This window comes from Neoarius graeffei, chromosome 4 (genome assembly GCF_027579695.1).
Source record: "Neoarius graeffei isolate fNeoGra1 chromosome 4, fNeoGra1.pri, whole genome shotgun sequence".
NCBI classification, from domain to species: domain Eukaryota; kingdom Metazoa; phylum Chordata; class Actinopteri; order Siluriformes; family Ariidae; genus Neoarius; species Neoarius graeffei.
This window is the reverse complement of record NC_083572.1, coordinates 62,102,932-62,126,502: the sequence shown is the minus strand read 5'-3', so window position 1 is coordinate 62,126,502 and position 23,571 is coordinate 62,102,932. Positions and strand designations below refer to the sequence as shown.

The 23,571-nt window shown below is 40.2% G+C and overlaps 1 protein-coding gene across 1 annotated transcript in view; it reads left to right on the top strand.

Annotated features, from left to right (window-relative positions):
- ppm1j (protein phosphatase, Mg2+/Mn2+ dependent, 1J) overlaps positions 1-23,571 on the top strand; it is a 60,965-nt gene that overhangs the window by 22,679 nt on the left and 14,715 nt on the right. The window contains exons 2-9 of the mRNA XM_060919460.1: positions 10,069-10,186; positions 11,193-11,522; positions 19,602-19,714; positions 19,926-20,010; positions 22,468-22,586; positions 22,737-22,800; positions 23,058-23,165; positions 23,329-23,480. Coding sequence (XP_060775443.1) covers positions 10,069-10,186; positions 11,193-11,522; positions 19,602-19,714; positions 19,926-20,010; positions 22,468-22,586; positions 22,737-22,800; positions 23,058-23,165; positions 23,329-23,480 — 1,089 coding nt within the window. The remainder of the gene's footprint in view (positions 1-10,068; positions 10,187-11,192; positions 11,523-19,601; positions 19,715-19,925; positions 20,011-22,467; positions 22,587-22,736; positions 22,801-23,057; positions 23,166-23,328; positions 23,481-23,571) is intronic.

Genomic DNA, 23,571 nt, shown 5'->3' with positions numbered 1-23,571 from the left:
TTACTTTCACGTTATAAGTTAAACAGATGTTATATTAAACTTTGTCTTGTCAACATTTTGGAAATTGTTTGCGTTCATTGAGATATTGTTTGCCCTGTGATGACCTGGCGACTTGTCCAGGGTGTACCCCGCCTTTCGCCCGTAGTCAGCTGGGATAGGCTCCAGCTTGCCTGCGACCCTGTAGAAGGATAAAGCAGCTAGAGATAATGAGATGAGATGAGATGAGATGAGATGAGATGAGATGAGATATTGTTTAAAATGTTGCTTTTCAAAGGGGGTGTACTCATTTACGCTGAGCACTGTATGTTATGGCACGTTTTCACTTGAAAAAGAGAAGGACATGTCATTTCAGGAAAGTCTGTACTTTTCAGAACTCTGTACACAGTATGTCAAAATTTCACCATCTGAAAAAGATTTTATGAGGCAATGAGTGCAGAGATGTTATTTCCTGAAAAGTAAGTCAGCAGCTGAGAACTTCTTGATACTGGGAGAGTTTGGTATTACATCTGTTTCCTCATAAAAGGAAGTAAGATTGAAATAAAAACTTAACTTACACTCACTATAAGATTGAATAGAAGAAGACCTGTAAAAAGTTCATGAATGCATCAGTGAAGGATATTAAAAAGAGGCCAAATAAATTTGCATATCAGTTAGGATTCATTCAGGAATCCATAGTTACATGCAGGGAAATTACTATTTAATCTTGAATAGGATTTAAAAAGTCATTAATACAACCTTGAAATTCTTTTTTCAGTATGGTGTGTAAATGAGAGCTCTTCTGATTAATATTTTTATTCACTATCAGATCCAGTTGCTTTTGAATGCAAACTGTATCTGCTAATGTGCTTTAGGTCAGGGATTTTCAACATTTTCTGTTTTGAGGCCCACCTATTCATATTGTAACAAGTCGAGGTCCATTAAAAAAGATCCCCAATTATTTTGGCTCATCTATTCTATTAGAATCTAATAATCTATTGTAAAGTGTATTAACGGAATGCAGCATCACTCCCTGTTACAGATGGGAGTCCAGGAATTAAATAAGTGCAATAAAAACAAGCTGTTTTTAATTGTGGGTTTTGTATTTAAAACTGTATGAATGTTCCAGAAGCCAACATAAAACCATGCATGCAGGGCATTCTCAATCAAAAGGGATTAATGATCCAAAAGTGGAGTCTGGTCCATTAACACAAGAACTTATCACCATGTTTGTGTTCAGCAAACAAGCAAGTTGTTAAAAGCAAGAAATACACTCAAAAGAAGTGGATACAGAAACCACTCAATGGGATTAGATCCTTACACGCTAACAAAGAAGGATTTTTCCTATGAGTTGGAATATTATCCATCCATTGAGTTCCTTGACATCTCAAACTACCTGGTGCTGCAGACATCGTTCTACATGGACAAACAGATGGAAACCTGGAAGAGCATGGAGGAGAACAAATTTTTATATGTGGCTGGGCTAACGATCTGGGGATCAGGACACTGCAAGATGGACGGCAGTAGATGGTCTAAGTGCAAGAAGAGTGTTTATTGGTAGGCGTGATATTTAAGTCAAGTTTATTTTTATAGCGCTTTTAACAATAGACATTGTTGCAAAGCAGCTTTACAGAGAATTAAAGACTTTAAACATGAGCTAATTTTATCCCTAATTTATCCCCAATGAGCAAGCCTGTGGCGACGGTGGCGAGGAAAAACTCCCTCAGACGACATGAGGAAGAAACCTTGTGAGGCACCAGACTCAAAAGGGAACCCATCCTCATTTGGGTGATGACAGATAGTGTGATTATAAATAACTCGCTTCTATAACTGTGTCCTATAGAGTCACAAAGTATAACTGTATAACTAGGAAATTCATTATAGTTTTAACATGAAGTCTGTTTTGTTGAAGTTATAAACTGTTCATTGATGGAAACTTGAGTGCAAAACTGTTCATGACAAATGCAGTCCTAAAGTTACAGTTGTGCTCAGAAGTTTACATGCAGTGACATGAATGTCATCTTGGATATGAATGTCATGGCAATATTTGGGCTTTCAGTAATTTCTTTGACCCGTTCTTTTCTGTGGCAGAATGATTGTACAGCATACATCTTTAATTTAAAAAACAAAAGACACTCGAATTTGGTGCACAAGTTTTAATTTTCTTTGGGTTTTCTGAAATAAACACATGGTCAGAATTATACATACAGGGTCAAAAATGTACATATGCTCACTTAGATTATTAATTCAGAGGTGCTGAAACTTCCAAAATGTCTTTTATCTTGCCAAGGCCAAGGTCTCTTAACTTCCTGTTAGTGATTGTGATTGACTACAGCTGGTAGCTTCTCTGTGCTTTCATAAAAAGGGTTTGTTTACAGCACTCATTGGCTTGACCAACGCACAGTAAAATGGGAAAGTCCAAGGAGCTCAGTGCAGATCTGAGAAAGAGGATTGCAGATATACACAACTCCAGAATGTCTCTTGGAGCCATTTCTAAACAACTGCAAATTCCAAGATCAGTTCAAACAATTGTATCCAAGTTATTGTGAGGTGTAGTCACTTTGCCAAGCCACTTTGCTTCAAGAAAATCCAAACTGTCACCCTCAGCTGAAAGGAAATTGGTTTGGATGATCAGGAACAACCTGGGAACCACCATGGCACAGCCCTGCCATGAACTGGAAGCTGATGGATCACTTTCTACAGTTCAGATCACCATGAACTAAGAGGCTGCTATCCAAGAAATAATTCCCTGCTCCAAAATTGACACCTTCAAGCTTAACTAAAGTTCAAAGCTGACCACATGGACAAAGAAAAAGCCTTCTGGAGGATAGCTGTGTGGTCAGATGAGACAAAGATTGAGTTGTTTGGCCACAATGACCACCATGTACAGAGGAACACTGTACCAGCTGGTGGTGGTGATAGGATCATAATGCTCTGGGGCTGTTTTGCTGCCAGTGGAACTGGTTCATTGCACAAAGCGGATGGAATAATAAAGAAGGAGGACTACCTCAGAATTCTTCAGCATAAACCATCAGAAACTTGAACACGACTTGGGACTTGGGAGTTACAACAGGACAATGAACCCAAACATGCATCAGAGCTGGTTGTGGAGGATAAAGCAGGCTAACATTAAGCTTAAAACAAGTCCTGACTTCAACCCTATTGAAAATATATGGACTGTGTTTATAAGTCAAGTCCATGCCCCCCAAAAAAAAATTTAATTGAACTCTACCAATTCTATCATGAAGAGTCATTAAATATCCTACCAGAATTCTGCCAGAAACTTGTTCATGGTAAACGAAAATGGTTGGCTAAGGTGAATCTTGCAAAGAGACATTTTACTCAAATATTAGGCGTGGGGTGGCATGGTGGTGTAGTGGTTAGTGCTGTCGCCTCACAGCAAGAAGGTCCGGGTTTGAGCCCTGTGGCCGGCGAGGGCCTTTCTGTGTGGAGTTTGCATATTGTCCGCGTGGGTTTCCCCCACAGTCCAAAGACATGCAGGTTAGGTTAACTGGTGACTCTAAATTGAGTGTGAATGGTTGTCTATGTGTCAGCCCTGCGATGACCTGCACTGTAAACCCAGATATCAAATGTACTTTTAAAAATTAATTAAAATGCACTTAAAAATATAAGTTTGATGACATTACTGGGAAATACTAAGTATTGTCAACTTATTTGTGGAAATAGTCGTTTAGATGAATACATTTAAGTTGAATGGATTAAATTCATAAGTTTTGTTTATGACCACACCTCTTTTTCTTTAGACTGCGTCAACTGGCCTCTACCCAGAGGTGGGCAGTAACGAAGTACATTTACTATACTGTACTTAAGTACAGTTTTGGAGTAGCCTATTTGTACTTGAGTTTATTTCTTAAAAAATACTTTAACTTTCACTTCACTACATCTGAATGACAAATACCATACTTTTCACTTCACTACATTTCTGTTAAGGCTCTCATTACTCGTTACTTTTCTCAGATATCAGGCACACGCACACACACTTAAGTATGACCATTAAGGTGTATTTCACGTCACTCCAGTATATTTAAGAATATATATATTTAAGAATATATTCCAGTATATTTATTTCGTGGCTCAGATGGCTAAGGCACCATACCATAAATCTGGGGACCCGGGTTCGATTCCGACCCGAGGTCATTTCCCGATCCCTCCCCGTCTTTCTCTCCCACTCATTTCCTGTCTCTCTACACTGTCCTATCCAGAAAAAAAAAAAACAACCCGAATAGTAAACAATAAACATGGAGTCGTTAGTGTTGCTGGTCTTGGTTCTGTGGCTTGTTGACAACGCCAACAGATACTGGCAAGAACGTATATATGAGGCGAGGCGCATAAGGCTTCAGAAATTCTTGTAATTCTTCTTCTTCCGGGTTTACGGTGTGTTTTGCTTCGATACAAGTGTTGCCTCAACCAAATGTTCCAAGTTTAGTTCAACCCAAACGGACACTCAGAGTCCTAAAAAGAATGTTGCGGCAACAACAGCAGAGAGGTTGTTTTTAGACCTTTTGTTTTGTGCAAAATGGTAAAATAAAAAATGCAGTTTTGATATTTTAATTTCCTGTTGTTTTTCTTCTACTTTTCTAGCTAATCGGTTACAGAGATGGAAGTTAAACATAAAGATAACATAACTAGAACAACAACAATGGTTTTCCCTTTTAAGGTGTTAAAAGGTTAGGTGCCTTGCTCAAGGGCATTCAGCTATGGATTTTTCTTGCCGATCCAGGGAATTGAACCAGCGACCGTTTGGGCCCACGGCTCCATCTCTAACCTTTATCCCATGATTTCCCCAGCTAAATTTGCCCTCTAGTTTTGCTAACTAGTTTTCTTGGTAATATTTACCAACTATAGTTTTGTGTTCTGTGGCACGGTGGTGTAGTGGTTAGTGCTGTCGCCTCACAGCAAGAAGGTCCTGGGTTCGAGCCCCGGGGCCGGCGAGGGCCTTTCTGTGTGGAGTTTGCATGTTGTCCGTGTGGGTTTCCCCCACAGTCCAAAGACATGCAGGTTAGGTTAACTGGTGACTCTAAATTGAGTGTGAATGGTTGTCTGTGTCTATGTGTCAGCCCTGTGATGACCTGGCGACTTGTCCAGGGTATACCCTGCCTTTCGCCCGTAGTCAGCTGGGATAGGCTCCAGCTTGCCTGCGACCCTGTAGAAGGATAAAGCGGCTAGAGACGATGAGATGAGGTGTTAAAAGGACTAGGGAAGACAGCAATGTTGTAAGTGGTTTCGAGTTCAGTCAACTTGGAATTTAGTGAATGTAACTTAATATTTTATGTGTAATAACTATATATAACAGTTGATCTTACAGAAGATTTTTAGTTTGATCAACTTGGGATTTAGTACATTTAACTTAAAATTTTACATACAATAACTATATATAACAGTTGATCTTACAGAAGATTGTAAGTTTAAGGTACTCAATTCAATCATTAATAATTACTTATTTTTTTTAAGGCAACCACTTTCCTCAATTTTTTTAAGTAAGCTCAACTTATTCGGGTTTACAGTGTGGCAACTTGTCCAGGGTGTACCCCGCCTCTCGCCCGTAGTCAGCTGGGATAGGCTCTAGCTTGCCTGTGACCCTGTAGAACAGGATAAAGCAGCTAGAGATAATGAGATGAGATATTAGGTGTGCTGTATGTATATTTTTGACCCTGAATGTATAATTTTGACCCTGTGTTGATTTCAGAAAACCCAAAGAAAATTAAAACTTGTGCACCAAATTCTAGTGGGTTTTTTTAATTAAAGCTGTATGCTGTACATTCTACCACAAAAAAAGAACAGTTCAAAGAAATTACTGAAAGCCCAAATATTGCCATGACATTCATATCCAAGATGACATTCATGTCACTGTATGTAAACTTCTGACCACAACTGTAGCAAGTCGACTGTAGTCCTCAGACATAAATGTATTACTGTAAGTGTCCAGAGCCATCTTCCAAGTGTGTTTTTTTTTGTTTGTTTTTTACAAAAGCAAAACAGAAAGCAGAGTATTTAAACAGCGTTATAAACATGGCTAGAAACAAACATGACAGTGATAATGATAATGCTTCGCAAAGCCTCTTTGAAAACAGCTTCCGTATCTGTGCGTGCTGATCGCACTCAAATCAGTGTCAGGTGTTTCTTATAACAACTTGGTTCCCAAGCGCGCGCACAACGCGCTCCGTAGTCTAGGACCTGGCTTAGATATATATGCACATAATTTAGAAGAGGATAACTCAACTGTTATAGGCTAATTTGACCCCAAGGAATAACTTGGGATGTGTGCCAAAATCGCTATCCTGGGCGAACAGCCTGAAAATTACCAATCCAAGATGGCCACCGGTATTATGGTATTATTATTGTGTTACTCTTCATGTTTCTGCCTCTAGTTTATGTGACACATAAACAGCAATAATGTGATGTTAAAAGTTGTATTGTTGGCTGTTAAACATTTATACTCTCAAGATATTGCTGCCTACTAAAGTAATAAGTTTTGTTTTGTATTTTTCACTTTAACATTCCGTTGATCATAATAGTATGATTGAAAATACAATTTCTTTATATTAATCAAATGCTTGTTTTCTTATACTCTCCTAAATGATGTGCATAGGTCTCCCAATTCCATGATTTTATGTTTGAGGTAGGGTTATTCTGTTTTTCTCATGTTTTTTGTGAAACTGCAATTTTGGCCAATTTTTGGTGGGGTTTTTTTTTTACCTTGCCCTTGACCATATCTTGTTCCCTTTTCCTTCAATCATGAAAATGATGTCACTAATAGATTCCCCATACCCAAAAACCCATAAAATGAGGTATTGCACATACTTCTGTGGTGAGTGGTTCAAAAATTGATATTTTCAATATGGCTACTGGCAGCCATCTTGGATTGGTAATTTTCAGCCTGTTTGCCCCAGATAGAAATTTTGGCACACATCCCAAGTTGTTCCTTGGGGTCAAATTAGCCTATAACAGTTGAGTTATCTTCTCCTAAATTATGTGCATACATATCTAACCCATGTCCTCTACTACCGTGAGTGAGCGTGGCCGCTCGAGCTGCGCCAGACTCAAGCACACAAAGGCGCGACAGTCAAGTGTTCACCTTGTCAACTTTTAGCTCATGTGTATATCGCCATCAAAATGCCTAATTTTCATCGATAACCCATCGCAAAGCATCACGAGCTGTACAGGGCTTTACATTAGCACCCGCCCACCCGCCAAATGCAGGTAAAATTCAGCTTTGGCGGGTAATGACTTTAGTCTCACTAGCCACTTTGGCGGGTGGTTTATTCTGTGGTATGACAATATATTTTAATTGTAGTTTTCTCTGAAGGCATCTGATATAATAAACACATTGCAGTGTAATATTACGTGCCTACAACTCCCATGAGCACCTGCATAAACATTCTGACAACATATTAGAATTGTTTAGAACATTCGTTAACGTCTCAGATAAAATCACTGATACGGTAACCTGCGGTTAATGAACGAAGCAACAAACCCTGCTGCTCAGGGGAAAAGGGGCAGAGATGAGCAGGGCCGGAGCAGCATTTTAAAATCACCGAGGTCAGTGATGCGCAAAGCGCGCGCTGAAAAATGTTTGCCATATTTAAATGAGAGGGGTGAATTACACGCCACACAAAAGATCTATTCCTGAAATTACTTTTAATGGTGTTTGAACTGAATATCATCAGTTTTGAAAAAAAAACATGTATGTGGCAAGAGTAATAATAATTTAAGCTTGTTTAATGGTTTGATCTGGCCCAAGCAATGAGGACAAAAGATACCCTTAGCCTATGGAACTAAGATACATTAACAATCTGGCACCCGTTACACCTACACACACAAAAATTCTGGGGAAAAAAATCAGTATACACCACCATGTTTTAGGCAAAGTTATCCAAGGCAAACATAAGTTGAAACTTTCCACTCTATTGCTTTGGCTTATCGAATGATTTATTTTTAAAATCACAAACAAGGCAGGCTACAACTACGCTGCTTTGAAAATGTCAATTTACCAGCTTGATGAAAGTGCGCTGATGGTTACCATGGAAACCCCGAGTCTCTTGCACTGCGTTCCTCCCCCGAGTCGTGCGCTCATTCGCTTTTGTGTTCTTGGTCTCAGACCCACGCACACCAAACAGACACAGAAGACAGAATCAGTGTTTAACATCATTAACAATGCACTTTTTATGGAGACGTTTTAATGTTATTCTTTATTTTTTTATCCAGTTGAATATTTAGTGTACAAATGTATTTTCAGCTCTTAAAAATAACCGCGGTCCGGACCGCGGGGGCCTCAGAGCTGGCTGCAGCCATGGAGATGAACAAAACGCTAATAGGAAGATAAGACAGTTGAATGACAAATGGAAGTTCAGGCGAGATTGGCTAGTTCATAGCAAAACTGAAAATACCCTGTACTGCGAAGACTGTAGAAAGTCTGGCAAAGACAGGCACCAGTAATTTTAAACTTGAAACTATAAAGGACCATGAAAAGTCAGATGCACACATCGGTACTATAACATCAAAACAGGCGAAGACGGCTGGTTCACTACAGGACAGCATTGCTTTCAGTCTCTGGCTGTCATGAAGTCGGCTGAGCTGGAGAGGATGGAGCTGCTGTTTAGAAATGTTCACGCGATTGGAAAGAAGTTGATCCCGCCCCAGCTATCAACTTATGGCCTGCTGGAAGCCTCAGGTCACGAAGACCATTTTTCATGGACCATTCAGACTCGGCTGATGATGAATGTAATGAGGACATTTAATGTCTCTCTCTACACATGTTCACACACACACACACACACACACACACACACACACACACACACACACACACACACTATTAATAGATAATACATAATAATACTTGATAATACACATAATACTTGCATATCAAAATTTCAAATGTTTTTCAATGATAAATGTTTTGAATTGGACTTTTAATATTAGAATCAGGGTGGCACAGTGGTGTAGTGGTTAGCACTGTCGCCTCACAGCAAGAAGGTCCGGGTTTGAGCCCCGTGGCCGACGAGGGCCTTTCTGTGCGGAGTTTGCATGTTCTCCACGTGGGTTTCCTCCGGGTGCTCCGGTTTCCCCCACAGTCCAAAGACATGCAGGTTAGGTTAACTGGTGACTCTAAATTGACCGTAGGTGTGAATGTGAGTGTGAATGGTTGTTTGTCTCTATGTGTCAGCCCTGTGATGACCTGGCGACTTGTCCAGGGTGTACCCCGCCTTTTGCCCATAGTCAGCTGGGATAGGCTCCAGCTTGCCTGAGACCCTGTAGAACAGGGTAAAGTGGCTAGAGATAATGAGATGAAATGAATATTAGAATCGGTTCAGTTGTACTGAATGTTATTTTTCATATTATATGATATTTCATATTGTAAGGGGCTTGAATTTGAGTTCAATAAGCAGAATACTCTGTTTATATTTTTGTCTGAATTGGTTGCATGTTATACTTGAGTGCTACTGTAGAGATACATTATATGCTGCCATTCATAATTAAATCTAGATCTTCCGAACTTTAACGTATCATGGTGAAAAAAAAAAATGTGATTTCCTGGCAACAAAATTGTGGCTAGTGAAAAGGCTGAATGTTTAGTGACTCGGGAAAACCACTAGCCACTGTGGCTGGTGAGCAAAATAGTTAATGTAAAGCCCTGGAGCTGTAGTGTGACCATAGCTTAATGAGGCGGATGATTATATTGCAGCGGATGCAACCCAGCAAATTGTACCCTACTACGAATAAAAAAATTAGCTTCAGCTTGGAAAAAAATTTAACGGCCCACTAGATGGCGCTTTGCAGCCAGAGGAACACTGCTTTAGATAACCACTTCTCAGTGTGGTCATTTTTATTGCTTGTAGCAATCTTTCAGCATGCACGTTTTTGAATATTTCAATGTCGTAATGTTTTTTTCAACATGTTCCGTTCTCCTTGACTTTACTTCCAGTGTATTTTATCATCTTACTCACTCAGAGTCAAACCTTAGAAGCTTTTAACACGAATTAAGTTTTAGCTTGAGGACAGCTAAAACACAAGCTGTTGATGTGAAGAATTCAATAACACTGATTAACTTTCTTTATCCCTTTATCTTAGGGTGATAAATGCAGGAAAGAGTATGCTGAATGAGGACCAGGCCTCGTGTGACGTGTTATATGTGAAGAAGCTCACTAGCAAACAGCAGCGTGCCTCTGGGCTGCTAGAGGACAGTGGGGTGAGATTTACTAGCTCTCAGACCAGCACGCTTCACCCACAGAAAGCAAGTTCATCTCAGTTTCGGGTTCAGGTTCCTCATTCAGGTTCTCACATTTGGACTGTCGTCTTATCTTGCAGTTCAACGTCCAACTGGTTATAGTTTGTAACCAGTTATATTGTCTGTGTGTAATAATTCCAGCAGTACAGTGCTCGGAGAACACAGCAGACAGGAGCTTTTTTGTGCTTTCATTTATTTGTATAGTCAAATAAATAACGTTTCAGGTTTTCAGCTCACTTGCTGCTTTCTGCATGACTCTGGCTTTGTTCCGCTTGTGGCCACACACATGCTCACTGCAAGCAGAGAAGAATCAACATGGTCAGGTATAGCCTATACTAGACAGAGAGAGAGAGAGAGAGAGAGAGAGAGAGTGATAGTTGCCTTGGCTTTTTGAATGGCCCAGGGTAGCCAGTGATTTGTGGTTTTACTACTAGCTTCATGTCTGCTCTTCTAAATTTAAAGAAAGAATAAACAAGGTTTTAATCTCCATGGTGCAGTTAAATGTTTTCCTTTGCATTACAAATGCAAAAATATTTAATTTAATTCTTAATGCATGTAAGAGTAAGCTCGATTTTGTTTGCATTAATAATTCTCACTGTTTGTGTGAAAATGTTCTTTTGGAGAACAAATGTATAAATTGTGCTCTTTACAGTTCACCTTCTCTCTAAATATATCCTGAAAAAAGGTACTCTCGCGGTGCATTTTTGCTTCCTGAAGCACAAACATGTGAATGTACATGCAGAAGTACAACAGTGCTTTTTGAGGTCAAATTATTAACCTTGTTTATGCTTTTCTACAATTATGTTGCTTATTGTAACTACTCGTAAGAGGAACCCAGGAACCCCATGACAACTCCATTGACAATCTTTTTTTTTTTTTTTACAATAAAATCGCATCTTTTTTCTGATTGCTTACCTTTTTTCCTGTCCTTTCACACCACCCCCCAATTTTCTGTCTCTGTCTCCAGGATACCACAGGTATCCCCATGCACTTCTGGGGTGTATTTGATGGTCACGCCGGCTCTGGAGCCGCCCTCACGGCCTCCAAACTTCTCCACCGTCTCATTCGAGACCGTCTGTGTGAAGTAGCCCATCTTCTGGAGAATCAGAGCAGCCCACCACCCATCTGCCTAGCTAAGAATGGGAGTCCCTATCAGGCTGAGCAAAAGAAGGGATCCTGCATGGATGCAGAAGACCAGGATGGGCCTGTAGATCCCATCGCTCGTTTCCACATGGAGAAGGCTGTCAGTCTGGAAAGCTTGGTGATGGGAATCATAGAGAATGCCTTCAAACAGATGGTGAGACCATGGGGTTCCAGACCTTAAAATATTTGGCATTGAGTCAAATATCGATCACAAAAATATTGGCACATGTCTAAAGGTGATGATACACAGGGCAACTTTTTGGGCAATGTTGCCAGGCAGTGTTGCCAGTAATGGGCAACTAGGTGAGACACAGGGCAATAGACAATTGGCAACAACCAATCAGATAAGAGCAAATCTATTGGCAGGGAGACAGACACTGCAAAGATGGACACTGAAACATTTGCAGCTGTCATTTTTGTCTTGGCTTCAGCCTTTATTTCGCTCAAGTAAGTATCACTTCTAGAACAAAACTGAATAGATACTCTGTATGTGAATTAGATCAGATGATAAGTTAGACAATCTCTATTACAACTCCCAAAAAATCATGAGCTGCCCATGACTTTTAACTTGACACAAGAGAGCTAACGTTGTCCCTACATAGCTAGCGATAACTTTCAGCTAACTAGGTTTGCAAAAACCACCACTAGTTAGCTAAATCCCATTCAGTCTCTATGGAGCAGTGGTTAGCTAACAGCAGTTTACAGTTAGCTGAAAAAAAAATGATGTCTTAATTACAACTTGAGCACATAAAAATAGATGTCTGTTTGTTTTCTAAGCATTTGATGAGGTAAATTCCACACTTTGGGTTTATACATAACTTACTGGCATAAAAAGATACAAGTCTCTTATTCTTCGCTCCACTGCCATTGGGACACGGCCATCTTTGTTGAAAATTTCCGAAGCTCTCAAGTAGTCATGTGATTCATTGTTAGCACTCTGATTGGATGATCTTAAAAAGTTGCCCAAAACAATCAGAATCATTCAGATAGAAATTATGTTGCCCAATCTCAATGGGAAAGTGTCGAAGCGCAATTGCCCGACAACAATGCCCAAAAAGTTGCCCTGTGTATCATCGCCTTAAGAGCCAATAATACATGCCTTCACTTTTTAGTCTTCTTAATAAGGCACTTCAATTCACTTATCAGAGAAAAAAGACTGAAAAAGAAAACATTTAAGAGAGCAAGCAGTCCACAGGATAGCATTAAAAACTACATGCATTTTTCAACCAATTGGAATTTTTAGTCTGTAATTTCATGACAGAATACAATGGTCCACTTGAAGAAATAGCAGTTCTGTAGTTATCCAAATATCTTTAGTTTTATGTGGACAAAAACCTCTTTCTCTCACTCAAAGAATGATGATGATGGTCATAAGGCATCAGTAAATTACACTACAAATTCTCAGTAAATTACACTGCAACCCTGCTTTAATGAACTGCTTGTGGGACGTTCAAATACCGAAAAGTTTGTAATACCGAAATGGACCCACTTGTCACTCACTCTTATGTAAAACAAAAGGTTTGAAAGAGAAGTAAAAGAAGTCATCTTCATCAACCTGGAACGACCATCACTGAAGAGAGGAGGTGGTCTGAGACACCATTTATCAGCCACCTACAACGCAGTCCTTGGCACACTTCCCAGGAAACTGAATACACAATCCACATCGAAACTCAGCTGACTTCAGTGGCTCACATGATGGCAGAAAGAACCAATAGCCCACAGATCACCCTAACAACTCTAGGCTGCTAACACCGTTCACACCCAGCCTCCAGGGACCTACACCTACAGGATGACTCAACAACCCATGTGACCTCAACGACTCTCCTTCGGGTTGCTTTTGATCCACTAGAGCAGTGGTCTCCAACCTTTACAAGGCTAACTGTATTTGAATTACATGAAATGCTTTGGTCCAACGTTCATATTAATGCAACCAAGAAAACACTGTAACTAACATATCAAACTGGACATAGCTGTCTTCTACAACACATCAACTTCAATTCTAAGTTTAATTATTCATTTCAACACTAAAAGTAAAGGCATGCGACCTATTTTCCACTTATATGAGGACAGTATTTTGTTTATGGTAGACAAACAGATCATATCAAGTGTTATGCTTATCCACTGAAGCTTCATTCAAGTCACATTAATATCAGCATTTTAGAAAATAGAACTGTAATGCTAACAAAATTCTCAGTCAGTGCAATTGGGCCAAGTGCAGCTTTATGTCCAACACAAAAAATAAAGGTGTCGCCTATTTCCTTTTGTATGAGGCAGTTATTTTGTTCATAAAAGGCACACACACACACAAAACACACTAGCAGTGAGCAGATCACATGCAAGTTACAACCCTGATTCCAAAAAAGTTGGGACAAAGTACAAATTGTAAATAAAAACGGAATGCAATGATGTGGAAGTTTCAAAATTCCATATTTTATTCAGAATAGAACACAGATGACATATCAAATGTTTAAACTGAGAAAATGTATCATTTAAAGAGAAAAATTAGGTGATTTTAAATTTCATGACAACAACACATCTCAAAAAAGTTGGGACAAGGCCATGTTTACCACTGTGAGCCATCCCTTTTTCTCTTTACAACAGTCTGTAAACGTCTGGAGACTGAGGAGACAAGTTGCTCAAGTTTAGGGATAGGAATGTTAACCCATTCTTGTTTAATGTAGGATTCTAGTTGCTCAACTGTCTTAGGTCTTTTTTGTCGTATCTTCCGTTTTATGATGCGCCAAATGTTTTCTATGGGTGAAAGATCTGGACTGCAGGCTGGTCAGTTCAGTACCCGGACCCTTCTTCTATGCAGCCATGATGCTGTAATTGATGCAGTATGTGGTTTGGCATTGTCATGTTGGAAAATGCAAGGTCTTCCCTGAAAGAGACGTCGTCTGGATGGGAGCATATGTTGCTCTAGAACCTGGATATACCTTTCAGCATTGATGGTGTCTTTCCAGATGTGTAAGCTGCCCATGCCACACGCACTAATGCAACCCCATACCATCAGAGATGCAGGTTTCTGAACTGAGCGCTGATAACAACTTGGGTCGTCCTTCTCCTCTTTAGTCCGAATGACACGGCGTCCCTGATTTCCATAAAGAACTTCAAATTTTGATTCGTCTGACCACAGAACAGTTTTCCACTTTGCCACAGTCCATTTTAAATGAGCCTTGGCCCAGAGAAGATGTCTGCGCTTCTGGATCATGTTTAGATACGGCTTCTTCTTTGAACTATAGAGTTTTAGCTGGCAACGGCAGATGGCACGGTGAATTGTGTTCACAGATAATGTTCGCTGGAAATATTCCTGAGCCCATTTTGTGATTTCCAATACAGAAGCATGCCTGTATGTGATGCAGTGCCGTCTAAGGGCCCGAAGATCACGGGCACCCAGGATGGTTTTCCGGCCTTGACCCTTACGCACAGAGATTCTTCCAGATTCTCTGAATCTTTTGATGATATTATGCACTGTAGATGATGATATGTTCAAACTCTTTGCAATTTTACACTGTCGAACTCCTTTCTGATATTGCTCCACTATTTGTCGGCACAGAATTAGGGGGATTGGTGATCCTCTTCCCATCTTTACTTCTGAGAGCCGCTGCCACTCCAAGACGCTCTTTTTATACCCAGTCATGTTAATGACCTATTGCCAATTGACCTAATGAGTTGCAATTTGATCCTCCAGCTGTTCCTTTTTTGTACCTTTAACTTTTCCAGCCTCTTATTGCCCCGTCCCAACTTTTTTGAGATGTGTTGCTGTCATGAAATTTCAAATGAGCCAATATTTGGCATGAAATTTCAAAATGTCTCACTTTCGACATTTGATATGTTGTCTATGTTCTACTGTGAATACAATATCAGTTTTTGAGATTTGTAAATTATTGCATTCCATTTTTATTTACACTTTGTACTTTGTCCCAACTTTTTTGGAATCGGGGTTGTACATAACATCAGCATTTTAGAAAATAGAACTGTAATTGTGTGTGTTAACAAAATTTTCAGTCAGTGTAAATAAGCTCAGTGCAGTTATGTCCCATCTTATGCATCATCACTTTTCACATTGCTATCAGATGTCAAAACTGTCATGTTATTCACCCAGGTTAGTGAGATGGCTGTGACTGCATACTGTCTGTGAGCGCTTTGTAGTTTGGCTCATAGCTACTGACAGCTAGTCTGAGACAGTCTGTGAGGTGTTTGTCAGTAAGGCGCTCCTGTACTTTGATTTGATTATTTTCATCTGTGAAAACGCCATAAGTGGATCCAAAGTAGGCACTCACTCTTAGTGCACATGAGGTGAGGAGGGGAAACTTCTCCCTGCTGACAAGTCCCCAAAAGTCACTGTCCCATGATCTTGCTTTAAGTTCAATGTCATTTTGCAAATCAACCATCTCCATGTCAACCCCAATATGCAGAGCAAATACCTGCTGAAATTTGGCTGCTACCTGTTCTACATCAATGGTCAGGAATGGGTTTGAGATGAATGCAGCAACATTTTCCATGACGTCTAATTCACCAAAACGCCGACTGAACTCTGTTGCCACTTTGTCCAGGTGAACACAGTACTGCTCAGGGTGAAAAGCGTCCTTGTTACTGATGGCCTGTGACATTTTCTCCAGGTTGGGAAAGTGTGTCAGCCTCCCGTTTTTCAGATGTGTGTTCCAAACACCGAGCTTGGCCTTGAACGCATTCACTGCGCTTATCATGTGGGGCAGGTGTCGGTCTTTTCCCTGGAGCTCGTTGTTCAGTGCGTTCAGTTTTGCCGTCAGGTCTGTCAGAAACCCCAGGTCCAGCAGCCACTGATTATCTGACAGCTCCTCATGCTCCTCGTTCCTTGTCTCCAGAAAAGTCTTTATCTCGGGCAGCAAATCAACAAATCGCTGCAGCACTTTGCCGCGACTCAACCACTGGACATCAGCGTGGAGGAGTAGGTCTCCGTATGTGGCATTGAGCTCATAATGCCTTGAATAAGTGGTGCTGAAGCGCTTTTACTCAAATCGAGTTGATCAGTTTGACCACCAGAGTCATAACATGAGAAAAGTTCATGACCTTCCCCGCCAAGGCCTGCCGGTGAATGACACAGTGATAATTCACGAAGTCAGGAAAATCATGGTCATTATGGCACAGCGCAATAAATCCAGTGCGCGCACCGCACATCGATGGGGCTCCATCAGTAGTAATTGCCACCAGTTTGTGAATGGGGATGTCATTATTGCGGACATATTTTTTAAACTCATTGTGAATATCCTCACCTCTCGTTCTCTCCTTTAAGTGCAAAAGAGTGAGGAGATCCTCTTTTGTTGTAGAGTCCGGGAACACCATCCTGACAAACACAACAAGCTGAGCTGTGTCCATTACATCCAGGGATTCATCAAACTGTAGTGAAAAATATTCACAGTGTGACAAGTCTTTTAGCAATTGTCGATCCATATCCCCTGACATTTCCTCGACCCTCCTCGCCACTGTATTGGGGCCAAGCTGAACACTGCGGAGCACGGTTTTGATGTCGTCTTTGTTTTTGAAGCCATTGAAAACCATCTCTGCAGTGATGGTCATTGCCTCCTTGAATAAATCGCCATCTGTAAAAGGCTTCTTGTGTTTAGCCAAAAGGTGACTTATACGAAATGAAGCTTCAGTCGCAGCCTTATTTTGAGCAGCAGGTTTTGTGAAAAGAGACTGCTGGGCCTTCAACCCCGCTTTCAGCTCAGCAACTTTCTTAGCACGGATTGCGCTCTTGGTGGGTAAGCTGCCTTTGTATTTGTCATGGTTGGTGTTGTGGTGCCGCTCCAGATTCCCTCTTTTAGACAGCGCTAGAGTTTGGTGGCACAGCATACACACACACACACTTGTCATTCACCATGGTGAAAAGAAATTCCTCTTCCCATTCTGGATGAAAATGATATGTTTTCGACTTCTTTCTTGGAGCCTCCGCCATGCTAGCCGACAACATTGTAGTCTATCGGCTATCACCCGCTAGAGCCGTATATTGTCATTTTGCGACAGTTAATGTGCCAGTATCCTTCTTTGATCTTATTGGTCAATTTAATGCAGCCTGTAATGCTGAAAAAACGCAAGGACTGGATCGAGAGAGACAGAGAGAAAGAGAGGCGCTTGCATAACTGAACATTAATCAGCCATAACGTATTTGTTATTTTTCTATTATTTTCGGGATCTACAGGGAATGTTTCAAAGATCGACCAGTCGATCACGATCGACAGGTTGGCGACCACTACACTAGAGGATAAATACCTGGAACTCCCCACTAGTCAGACAGAACTAAAGAAGCCTTTCGGATGAGAGGTGAAACGTCTTCAAGAATTTCAAGCAAGTCCAGTTGCCTTCTTTAGCACCTACAATTTACTATGACCTGGATGAATGAGAACCTTCACAGACATATCGGGGTTGCAGTGTATATTGGTGTAGCTGGTCTAATAAGGTTGATCAAATATCTACTACACTTTATTTAGCCAATTTGCATTCTCTGTGACAAGCATTATTGAGCTTGGTCTAAGTCTTATATGTTTGTTTTACAGCCCAGTCCACGTAATTGGACACTGACATAAATTTTGATCCATAAAGCAAAATTGATCTCTGCGATTCAATTAATTAAATTAGACACATGAAGTAAAAGTACAGAATATCTACTTCAATTATCAAAATTTTCAGTCCACTCATGATGAACCATTTCAGCCACTTATTACACAATATTCATATGTTAGGAAGTTAAATGTAATTAGATACATACAGTCACCACAATGAAATGACATAAAATCATCACAATTGATACTTGCTGGTAAATCCACTGCAGAAGTATAGTTAGGTTCTCTGGTAATGTTTTACCAGGTATGTAACACAGCCTTCATCAGGTTCTTTTTGGCTCCAACATGAGTCACGTTCACAGAGATAAGTAATGCAGTTTATCCAGGAGATAAACTACATGAGTTGGGACAGTTCATGTTACAGGTTTTTCTTGTGGTTCACAAATATAAAATTGTTTAAAAAATGTTTTGGGGTTTTTCAGATGTGCAAATGTACCTGCATGAAGCTTATTTCATTCCTTGTTGAGAATGGAGCTGTTTTGTCTCGTCAGGTTTTGGATAAACTGACATTTTGTTTGTCGCCGTACCAGCATTTTGTGTTCATACAGTTCATAGGTTACAGGTTTTGATAGTAAATAAAAATTAAACATGTAGGACTAGGAATTTTATTTTTGTCTCCCAAAATAATGTCTCATGTCTCCCTGCAAAACATAATGACAGAAAAAGTGAAGCCTGAAGGCCAGTATATGTGGCAAGCTGAGAAACTAATGTTGTGGTAAGAGGGTGTAGTAAACACTCTTTAATGCAATATGAATGTGACGCTACCTGCAAATAATTTCACACAATCTATAAAAGCTGCAAACTTTTCCCAAGTCACTTCGCTCTCCCCTCATCTCATCTCATCTCATTATCTCTAGCCGCTTTATCTTGTTCTACAGGGTCGCAGGCAAGCTGGAGCCTATCCCAGCTGACTACGGGCGAAAGGCGGGGTACACCCTGGACAAGTCGCCAGGTCATCACAGGGCTGACACATAGACACAGACAACCATTCACACTCACATTCACACCTACGGTCAATTTAGAGTCACCAGTTAACCTAACCTGCATGTCTTTGGACTGTGGGGGAAACTGGAGCACCCGGAGGAAACCCACGCGGACACAGGGAGAACATGCAAACTCCACACAGAAAGGCCCGTGCCGGCCACGGGGCTCGAACCCGGACCTTCTTGCTGTGAGGCGACAGTGCTAACCACTACACCACCATGCCGCCCGCAGTGTCAATGTGATTAATTAAAACAGCATCATAATAGTGACAATTATTTGGCTGCCACGCTGAAAGAGACAGCAGCCGAATTCATTTGGAAATATCACATTATTCCAGTCATTTTCTGAACTCTGTTGTGCATTCATTAAGGATACAGCAGCACGTGGCCAGTTTTTTGGGGGAGTACCATCTTTAAAAAATATGTAATACCTGATATGGGTATGTCCTCCAATAAAATCTAACACCCTGTGCTTTTTGTCATTATTTCATTCTTCCTTATAGTAATTGTTGTATTTGAAATGTTATAATGTGTCTCTGTCACACAGAAATGCAATACAGGGCCAAAACCAAAAGTCTTGTCATGATTACTTTAGATGTGACCGTGTGTTTTTGGTGAAAGTAATATTCTGGTTTATCTTCTACGCAGGATGACTTTATTGAAAAGGAGAAGGCATCTTACAGCATTTCTGGAGGATGTTGTGCCTTGACTGCTGTGCATCTGTTAGGGAAACTTTACGTCGCAAATGCAGGTGACAGCAGGTAAGAAGATTACAGAATGAAGCAACATTCAAATATTACAAATATGTACAGTTTTTAAAAATAATTATCTAATTAAACTATAACTTTTTTGTAATTTCTTGGGATGCAACTGAAAAAAAGCACATCAGAATGAACACGGTCCTGTTGCTATAATATTTGTTGATAGAACTATACACTTCTAAGCATTGAGGATCTACTGTTTGTATTTTAGAGCCATAATTGTTCGCAATGATGAGATTATTCCCATGTCTAATGAGTTCACACCAGAGAGTGAGAGACAGCGGCTGCAGTACTTGGTGAGTTTCTCACCTGCAGTACCACATCAGTTCAGTGGCAATTATGAAGACAAAATTAATTTTAAAAAAATGGTGCCATTACAAATGGAACCATACTGACAGATGCATTTTTTTACCAAACCTGAAAAAAATATAATATCATGATATGTTATATGAATATAAGTGTTTTACTGGGAAATACATCACTCGAATTTTTCATACGAGCTACATCCGGGACATGGAGAACCAAAACCGTGACATATGTCACTCGTGAAGATATTGATGAATTGTTTTGATAAACTTGGGTACTTTTTGTTTGAATGTGTCGATATAATAAAAAGAAAATCGCACATTGACTTGAAGATGTGAAGTTTATCTTCTCCTACTGAAAAACTTGTATTTTTCATACAAAATACATCATGGATCTGAGTGACATATTTAAATAATATTGGCTGGCTTTTTTCGTGGTATATCAGATATATTCCATTCAGCTAGCATGATACTGAATGAGTCAAAGATGAGTTCGGTATCTTGCTAGCTGAATGGAATACATATGACATACCACGAGAAAAAGTCAGCCAATATTATTATTATTATTATTATTATTATTATTATTATTATTATTATTATTATGCATACACACTCTCTTCATATCAGCATATCAGCATTATCGAAGGCCAGCGCTAGCTAAGCCACGAGTTGGCACTGTCAGCACAGCCGTGAAGTCACCTTCCAGCTGGTGTAGCGTTCGTCAGTCGTGTTAGCAAATGCTAATAAAGCAGTGCTATTGAGAGCAAGTAGCACAGGCTAACAACCAAGAAACTAAGATTTCTCTCTCCAGACTCTTCTTCCATGCAGACGCGCCACAGTATTTTTCACTCATACTTAAGTGTTCATTTCCCTGTGTAATTTACTGAGTTACTTTTAAAATCAACATTGACAACTACACACAACGGAGCTACCTGGCAGCCAAAATTCTCTCGGAATCTTCCGTTCTTAACCAGGCAAACCTGGCGGCCATATTTGTTTACAAATTGTCACAGTCACTCGCTAGCGCGGAAGTTTTACGTCTCCAATGTGTCTCTTTTCCAGTTTTTCAATGTCTGTTGGTATGTTTTTCTCTTGCAAATATGCATGAAGAATATCTAATAAAGTTTTGTTAGCCTTTTGGGTGTTCAACGTGTCTTTCTCTTTCCTGGTGAACACAAAAATGGTTCTGCGCATGCACAGCAGAAACTTTCTCATTGGATATTCGCACTCCAACGTGTGACATTGTGTTGTCTTGACAACATGTAATATCGTACGAATGTTACACGCTCATTCTCCATTGGGTAGAGTGACGTAATACACGTAGGATAAGCGATATGCTAACAATATTGCATGCTATTAAACCAAATAAATGAAACCTGCTAGAAGGGAATAGAATACATGTTTTTATTCCATCGAAAAAGTGTCCTGTATGTATAATAATTCCCGAAATTTCACTCCACTGGCGTTATTCCTAGTGTTTTCCCGCTGACTAGACGCACGCTGTTAAAATGGCAGTCAGTGAATGGTAAACTTTCTAAAAACCATTCAGTGATGAGGAATTACAGTATAACATTTAGCCCATGTTTACATTAGACCGTATCAGCGGATCATTAGATTAACATTTTTAAAACGATTAGTGTGCACACAGCAACACCAATACACGATTCACGTGCACACAACAATACCAATACGCGGATACGCTCGGCTCCGCAGGCATCCTGCGCTCCAAATCACTCCGCCCTGAACAGCGAGTGCCCTCTGGAGGGTGCGCACTCCGGCCCTGCGCAGCTCACAGAGCGCGCGAGTGAAGCACACTAGCAGTGTTTTCGGGACTGAGCCGCTGTGTGTGTGATCCCAGCGCATATCACTTAACACTTGCAAGTGGAAGGATGGCAAGCCTAAAGACAATCATAACTACACAATGGGCAGTATTTGCATCAGTATTTGCAGTATTTTCATACTTTTATACTTTTTAATGAAAGGTGATACAAGGTGGAAGTCCGCGCCGTTTTTCAGCAGTCGCATCACATGACCAACGCCAGCGAATCAGGAAGGTGGATGTCACAGTGACGTTGTCCAATGAGGACGCCAGCTAGAGCTCAGCACAGCGTATTCGCGTATCTCAATGTTTACACAGCACCGGACCAGATACGATCTAGATTGAATACGTGGACGCTGGCGGATTCCCGTTTCCCGGCGTTTCCAGGTGGTTTAATGTAAACGGACAGTGCATCCGCGAAGGAAACGAGACAGATACGGTCTAATGTAAACGTAGCCTTAGAAAGTAAAGAATCACTACAGGCCTGTGTCTGAAAAATGCTGAGTGAGAGTGTATGCTTAAGAAGGCAGAAGTTTTCTTGTAGATATTTTCCTCTCTGCAAATGTTTGATTACTTATTCAAAATCCTTCTAGTAACAAACTGCTTCATGCTCTTTATGGTGTTTGTAGGGATTCCTTAAACCAGAATTGCTTGGGAATGAGTTCACACATATTGAGTTTCCCCGACGCATTCAGCACAATGAGCTAGGCAAGAAGATGTTATTTAGAGACCACACCATGACTGGGTGGTAAGTATTTCTGAATGTGTGGAGTTGAATATCTTTTGCTGATTCTCTGTGGAAAATTCAAGCATTTTTTACTAAATCAGTGTGAGAGACCATGGGCAATTTTTTCCATATTTGTGTTAGTGATGACGCATTTAAATTTTTTGATTACAGGGCATATAAGACAATTGTTGAAGATGACCTCAAGTTCCCCCTCATTTATGGAGAGGGGAAAAAGGTAATCGATCTAAAGTGGTGATATATTCAATCTATAATAACCTTAATTAGTTTGATGTGCTTTATTTTTTATGAGAACACAAATTAAAGGAAATTATAACAAGTACTGGCAGTCACAGTGGAGCTGTGCTTTTATTTCTGCTTTGTTGCTCATTCCTAGCAGGAAAATTTCACCTCAGGATTGTCAATTCTTCCTGTTCATGTTTACTGTACTGTGTTTTGAAATAAGGTTTTTTTGGTGTGTGTGTGTGTTCATAGGCCCGAGTCATGGCTACGATTGGAGTAACACGTGGTTTGGGTGATCATGATCTCAAAGTGTACAATTCGAACATTCATATCAAACCTTTCCTATCCTGCTGTCCAGAGGTAGGTTGAAAATTGTGGTGATACAAATATCGACTTGTACTATCTTTTGATCTCTTCTGTTCATTCATTGTAATGTAACACAATATCATACATGCTCAGTCAAGGCAGAGCATGTGTTAGCGCAATACTAATTTCCTATTTTGCTCTCTTGTTGTATGTTCAGGTGAAAGTATACAATATTTCAGAGCACAAGCATGGCCCTGATGACGTCCTCATTATGGGCACTGATGGATTGTGGGATGTGACTTCTGACAGAGAAGTAGCAGATGCAGTGACAAAGTTTCTGTCCTGCTGTGAGCCTAATGACCCAATGAGGTACTTTTAACCATTCAGCTCTTTTTTTTATAAACTACATACATGTACAACCCCGATTCCAAAAAAGTTGGGACAAAGTACAAATTGTAAA